At 40.0% G+C, this 22,620-nt stretch overlaps 1 protein-coding gene across 10 annotated transcripts in view; it reads left to right on the top strand.

Annotated features, from left to right (window-relative positions):
- AHI1 (Abelson helper integration site 1) overlaps positions 1–22,620 on the top strand; it is a 183,274-nt gene that overhangs the window by 147,283 nt on the left and 13,371 nt on the right. For 6 of the 10 annotated variants that reach the window (XM_053913962.2, XM_053913956.2, XM_053913955.2 and 3 more), the window contains one exon: positions 19,006–19,064. In XM_053913962.2, the coding sequence (XP_053769937.1) occupies positions 19,006–19,064 (59 nt within the window). Of the gene's footprint in view, positions 1–1,705; positions 2,920–3,066; positions 3,656–19,005; positions 19,065–22,620 lie in introns of those variants that run through there. The other 4 variants (XM_053913963.2, XM_053913961.2, XM_053913965.2 and 1 more) reach the window with 3 other exon arrangements.

Raw genomic sequence — 22,620 nt, 5'->3', positions numbered from 1 at the left:
GCATGTGAGGACAATAGGGCAGAAGCTCATTTGGGACACATGACAGGATTTCTGAGTGCTCTAGGAGCTGCTATCTGAGTACCGTAAAAATGGAGGGGGCATAGTTCTGTGTAGTTGGGTTTTTTCCTTCAGTCATACTCAGCGTCTAGGACATAGTGGTAGAAAAGACAGATTTGGTTTGATATATAAATAGTTGGAGTTGTGGGTGTGATCGAGGCCAAAATCATAAGAGATTTGACAGCAAAAATTATGGAATTATTAAGTTATGGAAGATCAGCCAGATTGGAAAAGATGTGGAATCAGAAGACTGGCCAACTTAGAAAGCAAAGTTCTCTGCAAGGTTGCCATAAGCCACCCATGCCCACGTGGAGGCATAGTGTCATGCAGAATTGGAGCTAACAGACTGGAACTATGGCCTGTAAATCAAGAAGCTTGTTTAATTAGTATTTCAGATGTTAAGCAGCTCGAGGTTATGATAAATTCACAGAGATGTATGTAAGAGCTGAAGTCAAAGTGAAGAACCTGTTATTAGAATTGAGCTGGCGAAGGAACTATGTCCAAGTGTTGGATAGATTGTTTCCTTGGACATTAAAATGCCAGAATGATTGCAAGAGTTGGGGTCAAGGGGATACTGAACCAAGAGCTGAAGTCCTGAATTCTTGTGGTCAAGCAGATGTCTCATGTCTCAACCTTGGCTTTACATTGAAATCACCTAAGAAATTAAAAAAAAAAATGATGCTTGTCCCCACACCCACAAATTGATTCAATTGGTCTGGAATGGAACCTCGGTGTGGGTAGACTTCAAAAGCTTTCCAGGTGATTTTAACGTGCAGCCAACATTGAGAACCATTGTGTTAGAGTGACTCTGATGTCCGAGGGTAGCGGCGTCTATGAGGCTACACAGAGCATGTTCCAGCCAGGTGTGAAGGCACCCAACGAGGAGTGCTTTGAATATATATGCCCAAAATCAGCAACAGAGAGCTAAGAGGCCAGTGCTAACTCCCGTGGCTCGTGGCTTGTGTGAGAATGAACAGCCTGTACTGCAGGGAACTGAGAGGAAAACGGTTTCTCGGTAAAGCACCAGCTGCACACACAGCAAGGGTATATGGCGAAGGCTGCCTGGGACGGCATGGGGACTACACGGGATGCAGTTGGAAGGGTTGGCAAGGAATTTTACTATGGGCAATTGCTACATGTGTACTTTCCACTGTTTGGAATTCACGACATTTAAGAATTTAGGAAGATGGTAATGTAAATTTTCAAAATATTTGTAACACTGGCACAAGGAGTCACCAGGACAGCTAATAATATTTGTAGTCTGTGTCTGGAACTGTGTGAGAAGCCATGAGAGACACGGTTTTACTTGTAGTGGCTTACTGGTATCCCTGATGCTCCAGCATGCTGATCTTTGAAATTGGGGTTACCTAACCTCCGCCTCTGCATGTCCCTAACCAATAGCCTTGAACTAATTCTGACTCAGCCAGAGGAGATTCAAGGAATTTTTACTGGCTGCCTGTGAAGTTGGCATCACCCCTTCCTCTTCCTGATGCTCCTGTGTTACCATGGATACGGACCTCTTACCTGCTTCCCAGACTCCCCAGCTCTCCCTACGTGTGCCACTCCTCTACTTAGAACTCACTGCATCACAGTCTTAGTTTACACTGTGGTTGAGTTTTTTGATTTTCTGTGCCTCTTCCTCTCACAGACCGATCGTGCTTAAAATACACCTTCATATTCACATCACATCAGACCAGTTCTTCCTGATCCCGGAGGAGTGCTTCGGGCTAACCCACTGCTGCCCGAACCCTAATTCTCATAGACCTCAAGGAACTTGCAGACATACAAAGTAAAGCACTTAAAAACATAAACTAGGCAAAGCAAGGGAGTTGCAGAAGATAAGAATCAAAGGGCAGGGGCGCAGCAAGGTTCTCGTGAAGGCGATGGAACTCGAATTGGGCTTTAAAGTTGGAGATACATAGATTTCTTTTGTTGAAGAACATGATTTGACCTGCTTTGTCCGAATCCATGTGTTAGAATAGACTCCTACATATATTTTTCCTCTTAGGAATGTACCACGTGTATAGTTTGATAATGTTTCACTGTCTGTGGGAGAAAGTGTGAAGAATGATCTACACTTATGTAAAAAGAAGTTCCTGAGAAACGGCAATGTTGACCCTGGTAATCAAATTACCTCAGGTGCACTCTGAGTCATGCGCCCTTACTCAGGCAGCCAGCCCTTGAGAAATATGTGCCTGGGCTTCCTTAGCACCTGGCATGGATGCATGTCTTCAGCTTCGTTCCTTCATCAAAATGTGTATGGTTTGATTTTATCAAGACCCTGCCTTATAAACCTACCACAAATTCTATCAGATGTCTAATTTCGTGTGCAGGTTTTACTTTTGTTGTCATATGTAAGATATGTTAAAAGAAGAAGAAGAACATGAGAAGTTGTCTCTGAAAAGTGACTGGAAGTTGGGGAGAGTCCTGAGTTCAGAGAATTCTAGAACTGGTGACCTGGAAGGAACATCAGGGGCTGTCCCTGTGGTTCTGGTCAGCTCCCTTCATTTTACAGATGAGGAAATCAAGGTCCAGAAAGGCTGGAAGAGTCTCATTCGAAGCGACAGTCCTAATTTGGGGCTCCAGCTCCATGTTCTCAGGCCAGTGCCCAGTTTCCCCCACCACCGAGTCACTGACCCAGACAGCTGTCGCCTGCACAGCTGGCCACGTTCTGTGTCACATTGATTTTTCACATCCCTGTTTTATATTTATTTCATTGTACCCTTCTTCATGTGGAAGTCTTTAGAATTGCATTCTTTATACTTTTTAAGGAAAAAGAAAAGAAAAGAAACCTCCAGAATTATTTTCTTTTTAAATTATTTCTATTCAAACTGCAGAATGAGAAGTAAAATTATACCTTTTAATAGCTTGGCAGCTGCTGGATCTTATTAAGTTCTTCCAAGTGGAACACACCTGTCCTGTTGCTAAATGTGCCAGGTCCCTTCCAGCGTTGCATCTGGGTCATTGAAATGGTAGCTGGTGATGGAAGTGTTTGCTCTCCCGCTGCAGGAGGAGGGCACAGGCTTGACTTCGTGATTCTCCACAACAGGCTTGAGTCCCCAGCGAATCAGTAATTACCTGTGTCACCGGGATGGGAGAGTAGAAGAATGTTTTCCTCAAGCTCATTCCAGAACATTTTTATTACAGTGTGCTGTAAATTTGCATGTAATAGAGGGGGAGAATATTGGTGCATTCCAGGAACAAAGAAACTCAGAAGCTTAAAAAAAAAAAAAACAGCAGCAGCAGCCCTGGTCAGTGTGGTTAAGTTGGCTGGCCGCGTTGTCTGTAGACTGAAAGGTCCCGGGTTTGATTCCTGGTCAGGACACATACCCGGTTTGCAGGTTCTACCCCAAGTCCAGGCACATATAAGAAGGCAACCAACTGATGTTTTTCTGTCCCCCCCCCGCCGACTTTTCCTCTCTCTTTCTAAAAAACAATAAAAAAGCATCCTTGGGTGAGGATTCAAACAAGAAAAGAAAAGAAAAACCCCTGCTGACAACTTTGGTTTTTTAAGAGGGGTTTTTTTTTAGGCTTTTTTATTTAACCTGTATCATTTGCTGTACCTATGTCATTCATTTATTTGGAGAGGAAAGTTGTTAAAATTCCTTTAAAAATTTTTTAAAAATTATTTTAGGTTATTGTATTAAAGTGATATATGGTCATAGTTTTAAAAATTCAACCAATAAAGAATACTGTACATGAAAAATAAAACTGTCCTGCTAATATTTATGTTCACTCTGACTTGCATTTCCTGTTTAAAATGTTCTCTGCGTGTGTAAATATACATGTCTTTATTCATGTCTATGTTTCTATGAAACCAGGGTCATAATTAATATTCTGATGCTTTTCTTTCACAGTATACCCTGAACATCTTTCTCATTAGTACAGACAATTCTGTTTCACAGTTTCAAGGTACTAAAATGCCTAATTTTCTTTTTTTTTAATTCCTAAAATGACTTTTTTTCAATTTCTGAGAATACTTATTAAAAAAAAAACACCAAAGTAGAAAATTACCCTCTATCTTCTGTAAATGTTTAAACATTGACAAAACCAAATATGTTTTCTTTAAGGCCAGACATATAATAACAATTATGCACATGAATGTCAGATTTTATCTGTGAATGTGGAGAAATTACTATGATGTTTTTGTTCATGTCTTTCTCTGAAAAATCAGCAAGTGAATAATAGTTTCTGGTTTTGCCATTCTAAGGTAATTATAAAAAATATCTGTTATATCTTATCTCTTCGTGTGACAACAGTTGTAATTATTTTCCTTTTTTTACCTGACTGGGTCAGTTCAAAAGAGAGCAGGCTCCTAAAACAAAGTGCATATTCCCCTTCAGTTCAGGGCCAGCTGCTTTGTTGTCTAGTACAAAACAAAACAGAGAGAACGCAAAGGGATCATGTAACTAACTCCATGGTGGTTTCTCTTCCAGCCAGACACACACACACACACACACACACACACAATATTTTACATTGATAATTCTGTCAACCTCTCAGAAAAACAGTAGAAAATAAATAATTTGCCTTTAATGTGCATGTGTCTGTCTTAGTCTAAAAAATATCTAATTTTCATTCACCCTCTTCATCCTAAAAGTAGGCAGTTTATTAAAGCCTGGATTCAAAGCCATATATCACTATTTTCAAAAACCACTTCATTTGGAACAAAATGTTTTTCCATATACTGGCCTTTGTACCAGGAGTTCATCTACATTATTTTTAACCATAGGAATAATAGGATTTTATTACTGCGTTAAGTCCAACAACAAATTTATAATAGACAGTAGTTATTTTGGTATAGCCAAGCAGGTTTTCTAAATACCTAGAAGTTAGTTAATATACACTAAATCATTGAAAATACAATCATAATTATTATTGCGTCCTTCCTATTGCTAAAGAATGATATTTATATCTTTTTATACTTTAGTATTATTTATCAAGGAAAATGCAGTTATGTGATTTATTATTAAAGAGATAATTTATGCTTGGATTTGCTTTAAAATTCAAGAATATTTGAATTTTTTTTCCTTTACTTGAAGAGAACAAAATCAAAATCTTATAAGTAAAAGTGAAGAATTTGTATCCCATGAAGAGTCTTAGTGCAAGCAACACTGATACGTATTTCTTTTTCCCCATAATTTGTTTCAATAGCAGAAGTATTTTAAGGAAAAATTATTGACTTAAAAAGTGTCATTTGCCTTTGAAAATATCTGTGTCCCACAGAGAAAGTGAGTGGGACCCCAGTGACATGGCTGCAAAGCCAGTGTGAGTCACTTCACACCCGCAGAGTCCACTTTCAAAAATGAAGTCCCTAACTGTTCTGCGCAGAGAAGCTTTCGGAGCCTTCAGGATCTCTCGTACCCTGAAAGGGACCCATCAGGTCTTGACTTCCCTCGGTACCAGCCTGCTGCGCGTTCTCCTTTCCGTGCCTTTGCCTCAGCGTTGGGTTTGACACACGCACCGCAGCGCTGCTCTGTCTCTTCCCCGAGCAGCTGTGTTCCTCGCTACCCTGGGCAGTTCCCTCCAAGTTTCCGGGACCCTAGTACCCTCAACAAACAGGTACCCGACTGGCTGCTTACCTTTCAGTTTATCTAACCTGGGGGTACGAACCAGGTAATTGGCTATGGTTCTGAAATAAATGGACTGTGAGAGAATCCCTCTGCAGTCTCTACCCCAAAACCAGGTTTGGAGCGGGGAGGTCCAGTCTGTCATTTCCTTGACGTCTTCGTAACTCAAGTTACTTAAAATTTATACTAAACAGAATAAGCATGAAATTGTTTTTTATTCCAGCAGCCCACTGATTATCCAGCTGATTTGAATCTCTGAGCCCTGCCTCTATCTCATTTTCTTACTCGGATCTTCCATGAAAACTCAGTTTGGAGAATAATATAAATTCTCAATAAAGATTTCATCATTGATAAGAAGTTATCAGTGCTTTATTGGAACTGCTTCAAGTAGGGATTTTTAATCTCTGAATAATGAGTATACAAAAAGTATAAAGTAAGTAATGTGGCGCCTGTCGAACCCATGTTCTGCTTGGCCCAGTACTGCTCTCTCTGACAGTGACCCTGACGGCTGTTTGGTAGCGTTTGCTCTTCATGATTCTATTTTTAATGGTCAACCTAAAAGTGAGTAACACCCTCTCACAATCTTACAGATCTCAAATGTGAAATGTTATTGAGAGAACCAGCAACCAATCACTCCTAGTTGTAACTTGTCCTGTAGATAGTGGTGGAATTGATGCTTATCAGTCACGCTGGCTTCTGACTTGACAATCAGTATGACCTTTTTCAGTCCTCCGGCACCCTGACTCTGCTGTCCCCTTGTTCTGTCAAGTACTCCAGGGCTTCTCAACCTTGGCACTATTGCATGTGGGGCTAGAGAAAAATTCTTCATTTGGGGGGGATGTGCTATGCATTTGTAGGGTGTATAGTGGCATCTCTGGCCTCTGTCCACTAGATGCCAGAAGCACCAACCCCCTCAAGTTCTAATGATCAAAAGTGTCGTCCAGACATTGTCAGATCTTCCCTGGGGTCCAGATCACACAGACCCACCACTGTGAACTGTTCTCTTTTAGTAGAAGGGTGTGGATAATACTGTGTGTGTGTGGATATGTGTTTTTCCCTAAATTAAAATTTTTCTTATTTTGAGATCCTGTAAATGAAATTTTGCTTTCATTTTTTTCATTTCCAGCAACTATATAAGTAGTAGTTGGAGTTCAAGACTACCCTACTTAAAAACAACAGTTTCACATAAAGTTGTATCCAGCCAGCTATGCAAGCTTCAACATGATGAGTTTATATAAAAATGTCTCTTGCTTTAGTTCAGATAGCTCTTCACTACCATTTATTTCCTTTGCTTGATAAATTAACTGTATGCTACTCTTTCCATAAACCATTGAAAATGAACTGTATGCTAATATTCTTGTTATTGCTTAGCAGTTACAATAACATTGTTATAATGGCCTCTAATTTTAATGTGGTTCTCCTTTGGCTGATACAACAAGGGAAGAACCTTCTTTGTATAAATGTCTCTTTTAGCCACATAAACCATATATATAATTGATCTCTTTCAACATATTGGAACAGATTTGCTTTTATCACTCTTTTACTGAACTTTTCTGCACTTAAGGGGTCTTTTCTTTCTTTGTACCCCTATCGCTGCTTCCCCACTACTGTCAGTGTGTTTAAGCAGCAGCCTCTTACACATCGGTGCATCTTACACAACACAGACAGACCGTGTGACAGACCTCCAAAGGTTGACAACTCCTTTGAGAAAAAATGCTGCCATGTCATTTCTAGTCACTGACTACAAAGTATCGCACCCCGGATAACTGTAGGAAAACATTCCTACAAGGTCACGAAGGCTGCTTATTGCCCAGTCCTTAAACTTACTAGCAGGAATACGTTTTTTTATTGCAACTTTTGATTACCACAAATACCTTGTGTAATTATTTAGTCTGTTATAGCTGCTGATGTCTACATTATAAATATCAACAAAATGGTTTATGCTTAGATACACATAGTGGGTATAAACCTATTAAAGAAGACAACTGAATAGCAAATTTCAAAGCAACATGACAAAGCAGTATTTTAAATAATAATACATATTGACTATATGTGCACATATACATACATACATATGTACATACAATGAGATGATGAGGAATAAGGAGTCTCTTAGATTGGGCTATGGACAGGCTGTCCAGAATTGCCACTTGGTCAGAGGGATCGCATTTTGTCCCATAACCTTGTGGTATACTGCATTTAACACCTTCTACCTCAGTGCCAAATTACGTATACCTACATTTGCCCTCGATGTCTGTGTCTGCTTACTGTGGTTTGTTGGGAGGGAAACTGAAATCCTTCATGGGAAGGGTAGGGAAGGGTTGAGATTCAAACCAGAGGAAGGGGGAAGAAAGGGAGGAGACAGTAGGGATAACAACAGTCCACACTTATAGGCTACTAGTCAGCTTCAGACAAGTCAAGAATTGGATCTGAGCATTCTTACCCTTACATGTTGCCAATTTAGCATACACTACATTAATCTTTCTCAAACTGCTATGCCTCAAAATCACTTTAGATCATTATGTAAAAATACCCATGCCCAAACATCCATGTTCATTACTGCCTTATTTACAATAGCCATGAAATGGAAACAATCTACATGTCCATTGACAGATAATGGGTAAAAATGTGCCGTGTGTGTAATGGAATACTACTCAGCCATTAAAAAGGCAAAGTCCTGCCATTTACAACAACATGGAAGGACCTTGACGGTATTATGCTAAGTGAAATAAGTCAGAAGGAAAAAAAGACAAGTTCTGTGTAATTTCACTTATATATGGAACATTAATAAAAACAAATGAACAAACAAACCAAAATATTCAGAGGCAGACAACAGAGTGGTAGTTACCAGAGGAAGGGGAGGTGGAGGGAAGGCAGAACAGTTAAGGGGGGTCAATTGTATGGCAACAGATGGAAACTTTTGGTGGTGAACACAATACAGTATATACAGATGTCAAATTATAATGTTGCCCACCCAAAACTTACATAATAAATAAGTTACCTCAATTTAAAAAAAATGTCCAGACCCTACCCTAAATATGCTAATCTTTGGCAGATACTCCATTATGTTCCTGAAAGCCGCCTTTGTAGACACAATTTTGTTCAAGAAAGCTCTTCCAACCTCTCAGCGGAATAGTACCTACTTTGGGCCCCTTGATCTCTGAACATAAACTTCCAGTTGACCCGAGTGTAGAACAGTCTATAAGCCAGTACACGTAGCTATGTGAAACCGGTGGGAATCAGCTGTATAGTAGTCATATTCTCCCAAAGTCCCCACCTTAGTACTTTACTATAGGATAGTCTCAATGAACAATTATGATTTGACTGAGACAGAACTCTCCAAAACTTCAGAGATATGTCAGGAATAACAGTAAAGAAGGTGGCAACTAAGAACAGTAAAATTGTTATGTGGCAGATGCACGGAAGCCATGCTGAAAAATATACAGTCAATTCTCATTATTCAGAGTAGTTATGTTCTATAGATTTGTCACAAACAGTAAATCAGCAAATACTGAATAAACGCCTCTAGGGGAAATATAGGATTCAGTCCCTGTGAGCCTGTGGTCACAACATTTTTATCAATCCATACATAACCTTGTTACATATATTCTGTTTATGGACACTTTATTTAATATATGTAGATTGTTGATTCATTAAAGTCAAACTCATATTCAACAGCACTATAGCTCGCGCCTCAACAAAACTTACCTAGCTCATGTGTTTTCTCTATACGGCGCATCAACCTCTGTGCACTTGGTCACACTAGGTAGCACTTCAACTCTGCTCAGGGACCATGTTAAATAGCAAAATCACCAACAAAAAGCACAGAAGTGCAAAAAGCATGGCATTACACAAACCACAGAAAGGACACTCATTCACAGTAAGACAACCCGGGGAGGGCATTAGAAACGTGCCCCAGCACTGGCAGCTTACTGCGCTCCGACCTCAGCCGAGAAGGGGCGTGCATTGGGCAGCCCGGTTTCTCACCGCCTGCGCCTGCGCATGTATTTAAATGACCGAAAGCTCCGTAAGAATTGGTTTGGGGGTTACAAACAAATTTTAGTAAGTAGGCGAATTTGCAAATAGGAAATCTACAAATAATGAGGATCTGCTATCTTTTGAAACTTATTAAAAATAAGATTCAAATTCAAAAATAAGTGTTTGAATTTTATTAAAAATAAAGACAATTGTTTCATAAAACCTGTGGGTCTTTATAATAAAGATGGAAGGAGGGAAAGGTTAGGTAAAGGAAATTAGGTCAAAGGGAAAAGAATAATTGACTGCTTCTCCCAGCATGGCTCACGTACATGCCTTTTTCTTCTTTTCCTTCCTCTTTGGATAGAAATATAAGGCCTTAAAAGTTCCTTGAAGACAGGGACTGTCTTATTCAAGGCTGAATTCCAAGCATCTGTTTCAAAGCGGGTATGAATAAATGTTTACTGAATAAAGGATTGGGTAAACAAATGGGCGCGACTGTTCTTTGATGCTTGTTACTCTCCAAGTCCGACCTGGCCTCTGTCGGAGACACACAGGCAGACATTTAGCAGTGCGCAAAGGGGGACAGTGGACTTCGTGAAACTCCTGGTCTGAATTCCCCAAGTATTTCTAACTGCAAATAGAAATGCTCACATAGGTATCATTCTGGAATCTCTAGTCCGCAGGTGGCAAACACAAGGCCCGCTAGCCGAATCTGGCCCTCCGGCCAAATCCTGCCCTCCACCTTGTTTTATCCGGCCAGCACCTTGTTTCTACCTGGCGGCAGTGCCAAGCTCCCTGCCCCTAGTTCAGGAGTAGTTACATTTATGCAGTCCTACAATTACATTCGGCCCTTTGAAGGCAACCGCAAGGCTGATGTGGCCCCCAGTGAAAATGAGTTTGACACCCCAGCTCTGGCCCAGTATGCCCAGGTCTCCTTCCTTCTGTCCAGTTTTCTTTCCTAGTCTCCAATCTTTAGGGAATAGTTCTATCCAAAAGAGGAAGTGGAAAATCCAAATGATTCTTTAGTTTTCAGGAATTTTTTAAAAAGGGGACAGAGGCGTGGCATTGTGATGTTTCCTGCCTTCCTGGTTATCTGCAGTTTTCACTCTAACCAGGTCACTTAGACCACCAGGAAGTAAACGCATGGGAGCAAATATTTACCTGTTTGATGCCAGATACATACATAGTACTCAGAGTGTGTTGTTAGCATGTTTGTCTTACTAGTCCCCAGGCCTGGGGGTAAACCAGTTGTCCATTTTTCTCACTTCTGCCCTGGAGTTTTATCCCTGCTGAAGAAAATCACACAATTGTATCGGTCATCTCTGTGTCATATATGGAATTCCAGCCTTAGTGAGGCCCATGGTCTTGATCACCCTTTCATTGTTCTTCCTGACTGATTCCCTACCCCATTGCTTACAGTGCCTGGCCAAAATAACGTCCACCTTTCTGAAGCACCTACGCTCTTCCTTCAACTTGACTTTGTCTCCACATTTTTTAAAATTATATTTTATTGATTATGCTATTACAGTTGTCCTGATTTTCCCCCTTTTTCCCCCTTCCACCTAGCATTCCCCACTCCCTCAGGCAGTTCCCCCACCATTGTTCATGTCCATCGGTCATGCATATGAGTTCTTTGGCTGCACCACTTCCTGTGCTGGACTTTACATCCCCATGGCTATTCTGTAACTCCTTATTTGTACTTCTTAATCCCATCACCTCTTCACCCATTCCCCCACAACCCCCTCCCCTCTGGGAACCATCAGAATGCTCTCTGTATACATGATTCTGTCTTTGTTTTTTAGATTCAGTTATTGATTTGTATTTATTCCCATTTTATTCATAGTTTTGATCTTCTTTTTCTTAAATAAGTCCCTTTAACATTTCATATAATAATGGTTTGGTGATGACGAACTCCTTTAGTTTTTTTTATGTCTGGGAAGTTCTTTATCTGCCCTTTGATTCTAAGTGATAACTTTGCTGGGTAGAGCAATCTTGGTGGTAAGTCCTTGCTTTTCATGACTTTGAATATTTCTTGCTAATCCTTTCTAGCCTGCAGAGTTTCTTTTGAGAAATAAGCTGACAGTCTTATGGGAACTCCCCTGCAGGTAACTAACTTCTTTTCTCTTGCTGCTTTTAAGAGTCTCTCTTTATCTTTAACCTTTGCATTTTAATTATGATGTGTCTTGGAGCGATCCTCTTTGTATCCATCTTGTTTGGGAGTCTTTGCTTCCTAAACTTGCATGTCTTTTTCCTTCACCAAATTAGGGAAGTTTCTTTCATTTTTTTCTATTTTTCACCTAAATTTCTTCTAAATTTTCATCTGTTTTTCAAATAGATATTTGAGCAATTTCCTGCTCTTTCTCTTCTCTTTCTGGCACCCCTATGATGTGAATGTTGGAACACTTGAAGTTGCCCTAGAATCTTAGTCTATCCTCATTTTTTTTTTTTTTTTGGATTCTTTCTTATTCTTCTTGTTCTGATTGTTTTTCGCTTCTTTATGTTCCAAATCATTGATTTGATTCTTAGCTTCATCTACTCTACTGTTGTTTCCCTGTAAATTGTTCTTTATTTCAATTAGTATATACTTCTTTTCTGACTGGATCTTTTTTAATGCTGCTGAGGTCCTCACTAAGTTCCTTGAGCATCCTAATAACCAGTGTTTTGAGCTATGCATCTGATTGATTGCTTATCTCCATTTCATTCAGCTCTTTTTCAGGAGTTTTGATCTGTTCTTTCATTTGGGCCATGCTTCTTTGTCTCCTTATGTTGGCAGCCTCCCTGTGTTTGTTTCTCTGTATTATGTAGAGCTGCTTTGACTCTGTGTTTTGTTAGTGTGGCCTAATGTAGTAGGTGTCCTATAGGGTCCAGTGGCACAGCCTCCCCTATCACCCAAGCTGGGCCCTCAAGATGCACCCTTTGTGTGGGCTGAGTACAGCCTCCTCTTGTAGTTGAGCCTTGGTAGCTGTTGTTGCTTGGGGCTCCAGCAGTTTTTTACACTGACTCAATCCCTGCTGGTTTTTGCAGCCAGAAATTGTGGGAACTTATATTCCTGGCACTGGAACCCTGGGCTGGGGTTGTAGTATGGGGTTGGGACTCCTCGCTCCCAAGATATCCCTCCCAAATTTTTATCCACCACACATGGGTGAGGGACCAGTCTGTTTCACATCTGTGCCCCTCCTACCAGTCAGGACACATATGGGTTCTTTAATTGTGTAGTTGTCAGACTTCCATTCAACTCTATTTCTGATGGTTCTAAGCGATGGTGGTTCTATATTTTAGTTGTAATCTTGATGTGGTTGTGCAAAGAGGTGAGCCATGTCTGCCTATGCTGCCATCTTGACCACAAGTCTCCATTATTTCTTGAAGAGAAGAATCCAACATTAATTGCCTCAACTTCTCATTCCTACCTTCTTTGTATTTCTGTAATTTCACCTTCCTTCTCTGCTGCTTTCAGATCTCAAGAAAGAAGTGCCCTTCCTTTCTATGGCTGACAGTTCCCCTCCCACATTCTTCCAGCCCTCGCTCGATCAGTGATCCCCATCCTCACTCCTCACCCCTCTGGCATCTTTGTTATTTATTCATTTAACATGTACATGTTGAATGCCTGCTGTTTTTCTGGCATGAGGGTGGAATATGATACAGGTGGTATAATGGTGAATTAAATGGAAATAGTCCCTCTACTTACAGAACTGACAGTCTAATGATTGAAAGTAACTGTAATAAGTCACAAAATTAAACATATAAGCAGTAAAAGGGTATGAAGGAATTATGAGACCAAGTGGAAAGAAGTGGATGGGTTAGTTTCTATAAGGTGGGTCAAGTAGGCAGGAGGATGTACTGGGAGCATTAGAAATAGTATGTGCAGAAGCCCTAATGTGTCCAGAAATGCTCATCAGAGAGACTGAAAAACCAGCTGCTCACAGGCAGAAGGGACAAGGAATGAACACAGGATGGAGGGAGGGACCAAATCAAGCAGTTTCCCGGCCATGTGAAGAAATGCTCCGTACCCCAGTGTTCTGGGTCATTAACACCTTTGTCTCTACTTTTTCCTTAACTTTAACACTGCACTTACCTCTCCTGTTTCTCTTTGTCTCTGGCATTGCCTGCCACTGTAATAGAAGCTTTCACCAAGATACATGTTGCATCTTTTGTTTGTTTTATTTTTCTGTTGCATATTTTTTTCTGGATTTTCCCCTTCTACCCTTATAGTTGCAAATATTACTTTGGTATATTCTACATCTGTAACCCTGGCTCCTGTTCTGAATTCCCCCAGTATTTCTAACTGCCAACTAGAAATTTTCACATAGATATCATCTGGAATCTTGAGTACAAAATGCCCAAAATCAAATCCATGTTTAAAAACTTGAGTTTTCTTCTATATTCCAGGGTGTTCATGGAACGATCACCTACCCTGAAGGTCAAGGAGTTCTCTGTCAAAAGAGCAGGCAGGTAGTCAAACTTCAGCGGGGTTTGTAGCATAATAGTATAAGTGTTTTTGATAGGGTTCTACAATAAATGCTAGGCGAACAAATAGAAATAGCCCCTCACCTGAGCCCGGTCAGGAAAGGCTTTCCAGAGGAGTTAATTTCTAAACTGAGTGTTATGGCAAACTGAGCAGACATATACTAAGGCCCATACACATGGGCCACCACCAATATTTCATCATGCTGGAGTTTCGGATGCACAGTGAAAGCTGAGCTGAACCTGAACAAGTGGACAGGATCACGAAGGGCCTTGTGCAGCATGTTTAGGAGCAGGATTTTTATCCTCAAGGTAGTAGGGAGCCGCGAAGGATATAAAGCATGGACGATGACATCAGATTGCTTATTTCAAAAGCTCGTTCTAGAAGCTCTGAAAAGACTGGGAAAAAGCAGTACTGGAGGAAGTAAGACCAGGAAAGGCCATTGCAGTAACCCAAGCCAAACACACTGAGAAAGTAGGATTTGGTGACTAAATCCACAAGAAGAAAAAAGGAGAAATCTAGGTTTCTAATTTGAACATCCCCGTGTATAAAAATATCAGAACTTCAATTTTGAGACACGCGAAGTTTGCCGTATATGTACAGCTGCCAATTGCAGATCTCCTGAAGGCTTCTATGGGACTCGAGAAAAATTTGAAAACTTGCAAGGTAGTTTGGATGAAAATTTTTAGATCCAAGTGTGTCTTTCGAAAAACGATTGTGTTTATAAGATTTGGCGAAAACTAACAATTGCTGGATCCTTATGAAGAGAACTAGAGATCGGAATTCATTGCATTGATTTGGAAGTCATTACCATAAACGTGCTGGTTGGATCTATGGGAGCAGAAAAGTATAAAGAATAAAAAGGACAAAGGGTAGGAACCGGTGTAGGGTGCCGGATTTTTCGGAGTGAACTGCGGGGGAAGAGCTCGGGAAAGGTGTTGCTACGAAACACCCCCAGGTGCCCAGCTACGGCAGTCTTCGTTCTTGCATTCTCCAACTTCTAATGTACCTTTCGCCTGCCTACTGGAGATCCCTTCCTAAAACAGAAGTCGAGCCCTGTGAACGACCAGCTCAGAAATGTCAGTGGCTCTGCATTTGTCTGTGTAGTCCAAATCTTGCAAATTGTTTTGGATCCCATCCTCAGAGATCGAAAAGAAGTTTTGACCTACTCTTCCTCATCCTCCAACACGGGCTGCTGGTATGCTGCCCGACGGACACATCCCTCAAACCTCTGCTCACCCTGTTTTCTTGAACTGTGGGGTTTTGGCTACTTCCCCAATTATCAGAATTTCAATTTATCCCTTAAGATCTAACTAAATGTTTCCTCCTCTGAATCCTTCTCAGAAGCCTCTGTTACAATTTGAGCCTTCTGTTCTTCTTCTCCACATTTCCTTTTCACCTTTATCGTAACGTCCCTCCCTCTGCATTGTCTGTCGTGTCCATGCCTGTCTCCCTTAGAGTTGAGGCCGCTCAGCTCTGTGTGCCGGGAGCCCAGCACCGCACCTCGCTGGCAGAGTGGTGTTCCTCAGGAATGTGCTGCTGTTTAATTGGCACCGTTAGCCTCCAACACTGCAAATCATGAATCACCAAGAAGGCCTTCCCTTTTAGGTATATTTGTAGAAACTTCATCTTAATGCAAAAGAATGTTTTGTCCTTAAGGAAAAGCATTAGAATTGGAGGATTCAGCGTCAAATACAAATCACATAATAATAAATCTTAAAATCAAAGAATCAACATCAAACTCATATGGATATTTAAATCGTAAAGTTGTGCTCCTGAAAACAGAATTTTAGCAACAGAGGAAACCCGAAGAAATTGTCTAGTCTAGTTGTCAACTCTCTCCTGTAGGGACAGCCCTGTTCCTCAGGACTCTGTTGGGGGGGGGGCAGGTTTGCCCAGCCACCAAACCTTGCTTTACCTAGAGTAATTCTACCTGTAAGTGTTTGTATATGAGGTTTTCAAACAAAATTGTACTGAAAAACTACTTTACTGTTAAATTGTTCTGAAAAACAGGAGCATAACCTCCAGGCTACTTCCCCAACCTTGTAGTGACTCTGGGCCTCCATCTCCTCATCTGTAAGATACGAGAGTGGTGCCACGAGAGTTCAAGCTTTCATTCTGAGCCCCTGCTGTTCGTTTTCAGATAAAAAATGAGACTCCCAAGAGAAGTGGCTTACGTAGGCCACAGAGAGAGTTAATGACAGAACCAAGACTAGAATTTAACCACCATCCCTGATTGTTGTTCCTCTCTCTCTCTCTCTGTCCAAAAAAATAAATCCTACAAAGGGGATATAAACAAGTTCTGGATATTAATTATATAGAAAAAATAGATATCAGGATTATATAAACAGCATGTAAAAGAGCTATGCTATACTTTTTTAATACTAAATTTGCCTTCTTTAAAGCTGGGGTGCTAGTTACAACAGACATGGATTGAACACTTACATAATTTTACATTCATTCTTCAAATATATAAGAAATATTTGGGTGAGTTGTTTGCATGGCCCATTTCTCTTTTACAGAGCTATTTATGAGGTGTTTCTTCTTGGTTAATCTCCATGTAATCAGTCGAAGCACTTAAAATCATTCCATTAATCATTCCTTTCATGTTTAAGTCCCACTGCATCTAAATGTAAAAGCACCTGTTAAGAAGTTGTAAGGTTTTGGGAAGCAGGAGTCTGCAGATGTTGGTCCTTTCATTCATCTCTTGTGCTTTGCTCATCTTCCTCTCTTCATCCCCTCCTCTCCAATCAAGGGTACCCATGAGGAAGAAGCGAAGTCACAAAACAACTGTCTGAGAGGTGTGTGTGGACAGGAGGGAAAGAAGGGAGTCATGCTCCTTGGCCTTGTGCGTGGTGGGGGTGCTTATGGGCTGATGATATTGTAGTCTTAGGGGCTTTTTTGTTTAAAGAGAAAATAAAACAAAACAGCTCACAGAGACACCTCCTTCTTGCCCCTCCTTCTGCCTCCATGAGTAACTACCCATATGGCGTGCTGCGGCCGAGACCAAGAATGATTGAGTAAAGGTGTTCAGAAGTGAAGTATTGGTCCTAATTAAATGTGTGTCCGTTTACAAATAAGTATTAAAACTTTGTCATGTCGACACCCAACTTTGGGATTCATAGGATTTGAACTCATCATGCACCTTTGGATACACAGTTACAGTAATGTAATAATATAGTAGGAAAGATGGCAGGGACGATGTTTAACCTAGACCAACTCTGAGGACATCACAGTATCCATTTCATGTGAACTGACTATTAGAAGCAGGTTTGGTAAGACCTACATGTGCTAATATGTTACACTCATCTGTCAAGGCCACAAGTACTTAAAAGTAACATTGTCTTAGTGATCTGTAATTCTGTTTGACGTTTCCTCAACCTTCGGAGTAGTTCAGATTCTAATTAAAGCCATTATGTTAATGGTTTTTTTATCCATTTTATAAAAGTTTCATATATGTAAATATATTCATGGTAAGATACTTGTCTTGCCATGGGCAAAGAGATACAAGTAATACTTAGACCATGTAAAGAGTAAAACATCTTACCTTTAATTTGATGGCTATGTTTGGATGGCTATGCTTAGTGTATTTATTTCATAAGTCTGGAAAAAAACTCAAGAAATTCCACTATAATTGATGCTTTTTGAGCTAGGTTTAATGGTTTTCTTAGCTTCTTGCTCTATTGGGTTTAAGGCAAGTAAAGTATTCTGCAATCTGAATTACTCCTTGAGTTTGAATTTTCCATACAAACACGTTTTAACTGAGTCAGATCATCTTTACCGTTAGAAAAAAATCAAGGTGTTTGTCATTGGTTCTTTTGTTTTCTTTGAAATTGGGTCACTTATTAAAACCTTTCACTACTAAGTCTTCTTGTTCTATAATTCTTGTTTTATTATATGCTTGATTTAATGCTATACAGCTAGTAATAATATCACATAATTATGGTCCAGAAAAACATAATATCCTTTTGAAGTCTTTCTGATAAGAAAAGTAATACTTGTTTAAAAATACTCACTGCTGAATCTTGCTGAGGAATGATCCTGCAGGCATCTCTTTGTGGAAGAAATCTAAAAAATCAAAACAAGCTTCCGTAGAGATAAGACTGGGAAAAGAGTAGTTACTCAAACAAGTTAAGATGGAAGGGAGAAGGTTGTACTCCTATTCTTTCATTTTGGTTTTTGTTTTCTGAGTTTTTTTACTTAAATAAATAGATGTGGTATATCTCCCTCATTTGCATATGATTCAATTTGTGAATAGTTCAAAATTTAACATAGTAACAATTTATATTTTTATGTGAACTTTAAGTGGACCCTTTTCATAACATGTAATTATCTGTAGAAAACATTTGCAGTCTATTTGATGGCAACATTTGGTTGATTTGTAAAAAAACTGTCTATATCAAACACCATTTCCCCACAGTATACTTTTATTTGGAAGTCATGTTCATATTCTAGAGGAACCATCTAACCCTTAGTGTACAATTCAACACCACTGAGAGTACTTATTTATTTGTTTTTCTCATAGAGGTGCCATTAATAACACAGGTACTTGGAACAAATTTTGTAGAAGATATAAAGAGCTCTCAGATTTAATATTTTACATATAGTTCAGTGAGTCTACTATGAAAATGTAGAGTATACTGAAAAGATGATGAAGTCAAGATGCAATGCTGAAAGGTAAATCTAGAACGTAAGTAATACCCCGTGTCATATTACCAGGTTAACTTAGGCTGATTCAGTGTGGCGCTGTTTGCCGCACACCTGGAAGCCGGCTTTCTTTATGGAGTGCTTCAGCAATCTGAGAACTCTTGGTTTATGTTCAGAACAGGCATGCTCCCTCCTCACTCGGCACGTTGGTGTGTTTTCAGTATGTGAATATTACCTGTGCTGTCTTCTCTGATTTTTGGCTGCCCGTTTGCTTTTTTTCTTCCTTCACAGCAGTCAGTCCACAGGGACAAGTCTCAGGATGTCCAGTGGAGCTACAAGTCTGTGACACAGTGAGCAACTTTTCTTCCTACATAATTTGCAGCAATAAGTAGTTGGGGTTTTTTTTATTAAGGACAGTCTTTCATTTTTCTTCTCAAAACATACTCTGAATTAGATTTCAGATAATTGATAAAAGAGTTTAGTTGGTTTAAGGAGAATATATATTTTTTAATTTTATTAATTTTTTTTAAACAGAGGGGAAGGGAGGGAAAGAGAGGGGGAGAGAAACATTGATGTGAGAGAAAAACATCGATTGGTTGCCTCTCACACCTGCCCCAACTGCAACCGAACCCGCAACCCAGGCATGTGCCCTGGGAAGTTGAACTGGTGACCGTTCATCTTATGGAACGATGGGTAACCAACTGAGCCATGCTGGTCAGAGCAAGGAGAATAGTTTAAGGTTTGGATGTTGAGAATGTGTATGAAAAATTACAAGAAATTAAATTAAAATCTCACACTAAAATTTTTGAACATAATCTTTTTTGATGTATTTATTTGAGAGAGGGAGAGCAAGGAAGAGAGAGACAAACACATCATTTGTTGTTCCACTTATTTATGCATTCATTGGTTGCTTCTTTTTTTAAAGTATATTTTATTGATTATGCTATTACAGTTGTCCCATTTTTTTTCTCCCCTTTATTCCCCTCCGCCCTGTACAACCGCTCCCACCAGCATTCCCCCTCCTTAGTTCATGTCCATGGGTCGTACATACAAGTTCTATGGCTTCTCCATTTCCCATACTATTCTTAACCTCCCACTGTCTATTTTCTACCTACCATTTATGCTTCTTGTTCCCTGTACCTTTTCCCCCATTCTCCCTCCTCCCCCTCACCACTGATAACCTTCCCTGTGCTCTCCATTTCTGTGATTCTGTTCCTGTTCTAGTTGTTTGCATTTGTTTTTGTTTTTGTTTTTTAGGTTCAGTTGTTGATAGTTGTGAGTATGTTGTCATTTTACTGTTCATATTTTTGATCATCTTCTTTTTCTTAGATAAGTCCCTTTAACATTTCCTATAATAAGGGCTTGGTGGTGATGAACTCATTTAACTTGACCTTATCTGGGAAGCACTTTATCTGCCCTCCCATTCTAAATGGTAGCTTTGCTGGATAGAGTAATCTTGGATGTAGGCCCTTGCCTTTCATAACTTGGAATACTTCTTTCCAGCCCCTTCTTGACTGTAAGATTTCTTTTGAGAAATTGGCTGATAGTCTTCCGGGCACTCCTTTGTAGGTAACTGTCTCCTTTTCTCTTACTGCTTTTAAGATTCTCTCCTTATCTTTAATCTTGGATAATGTAATCATGATGTGCCTTGGTGTATGTTTCTTGAGTCCAACTTCTTTGGGACTCTCTGGGCTTCCTTGACTTCCTGGAATTCTATTTCCTTCGCCAAATTGAGGTAGTTCTCCTTCATTATGTTTTCAAATAAGTTTTCAATTTCTTGCTCTTCCTCTTCTCCTCCTGGTACCCCTGTTATTCTGTGTTGAAAGATTTAAAGTTGTCCCGAAGGTTCCTCCTTTTAAGCCTCTCCTCCTTTTTTTGAATTCTTGTTTCTTCATTCTGTTCTGGTTGGATGTTTATTTCTTCCTTTAGTTCCAAATTGTTGATTTAAGTCCCGGTTTTGTTCCCTTCAGTGTTGGTTCCCTGTATATTTTTGTTTATTTTGCTTTGCATAGCCTACACTTTTTCCTCTGTTTTGCAACCATGCTCAACCATTTCTGTGAGCATCCTGACTACCAGTGTTTTGTACTCTGAATCTAATAGATTGGCTCTCTCTTCATTGCTTAGTTCTATTTTTGGAGTTTGGATCTGTTTTTTCATTTGGGCCATAATTTTTTGTCTTGGCGTACCTGTTATGTAGTAAGGGGTGGAGCCTTAGGTATTCGCCAGGGCGGGGGAACCCCCCAACCTTGGTATATCAGGACAATGCTATAATGAATTTAACCAATTGAGGTATCGTCCAAGGCTCACACTAAATTTTTATTTTTACGGACCCATTTTGTCATTTACTTTTGTTTGAGTTACCTTTGAAATGTATTAACTGAAAACATGTAACAATATGTGGTAAAAAAAATATGAAATGCCTATTTCCAGGTATTAAAGAAAAAATGCTAATACCCAGAACACTAGCATTGTATATTTTCTACAAATGCATAATGTATTTGAGCAATTTCTTTTGAGGTATTTATTTTAAAAGATCTCTGGGAAGTTTTGTATTTTTATTTGGTACTTGCTGTATCACTTAATTCATTAAATAGACAATCCCTCTTTTACTTCAAAAGAATTACATAAAAACATTCCCCCCAAATTGTCTCAATTTTTATCATTGAATATCATTTTGTACCTAATTTTAAGCCCAAACTTTATACTCAGACATCACTAGCAAACCATCACATGCCTTGAACATGCCTCAAACAGCTTAGGTATCTGTCATGCCTTCCTATCACCCCCCCAAACACATGAGTGCATGCTGTCACACATGTGCACACAGATACTCCCTGCTGAATTCTCTTCAGGAAAATATCTGTTGAAGTTAACCCTGTTACACATTTGACATTTTGAAATGTCTTCCGGTTCAAAAATCCTGACTCAGATTACAGTCTAATTTACAGGAATTATCAAATGAAAGCATGCATTATCTCACAAGATAATATTTCATTCTACAGATAAAAGATCAACACAATTTTCAAGTGGTATTTAAGAGAGTCACCAAATCATGACCTAGAAGGGGGCATAGAAATTCTTTCTGTAGCTTCTGTTGTACAGTGCAGAAAGCGAATAGGAAAGGCCTTGTGCGGATCGCACGGGGCACATTTGTGTCCGCTCTCGGGCCAAGACCGTGTCTCCCGCCCGATCCCCTGACCGCATGCGTATGTGCTTTGAGCTATATTCAGTGTTGTCAGGCTCCTTAGTAAGATGCCATTTTGCTATAAGTTTAAAATCTTTTTTTGAGAGAGAAAATCTATTAATAATCATATAACTATATATATATATAGCCCTGCGCTTCAGAGCACAGTCCCTGGCAGTGGCACAGTTGATTCTCCCCGTTTCCCTGGGACAGATGCAACCGGAAGGAGAAACAAGCTCAGAGGCTGCGGCGGGGCTCAGGCCGCTGCGGGCAGCGGAGGCTGAGCCAGAGCCAGGGCCAGGCCACAGGTCCCTCCCTCCTCATCGCTGTTCCTTTCACGTCTTCCTCCTTGTCTGTCAGGAGGTGCATGCACTCGTCCCAGATCCTTCCGGTTTTTGTTTTTGTTTTATCTGCCAGGCACGTTTTCAGTTCCAGTCTGAATAATTGAAAGTTTACATATAATTGATGATATAGTTATTGACTGTGAGGAGGTTATACTCAACAAGAGTGCGCACATATAAAAAGCAGACTGGAACAATAAGGACAAACTCTATTTCAACAACCAAAAAATGACCACACTTAATACATTACGGGAACAATGCTCTTGGTGTCCTTGAACACGTTGTTAAAATGTTTGAGCTCATAAGCGAGTGAGAGACTCGTCACTGTGACTACGTGGGATACCCAGTTTCAGGTGATGGACAGATCCTCGCCATACTTTC

This window comes from Desmodus rotundus, chromosome 11, assembly GCF_022682495.2.
Source record: "Desmodus rotundus isolate HL8 chromosome 11, HLdesRot8A.1, whole genome shotgun sequence".
Classification (NCBI taxonomy): domain Eukaryota; kingdom Metazoa; phylum Chordata; class Mammalia; order Chiroptera; family Phyllostomidae; genus Desmodus; species Desmodus rotundus.
The sequence above is the reverse complement of the archived record's forward strand: the minus strand, read 5'-3'. Positions and strand labels throughout refer to the sequence as shown.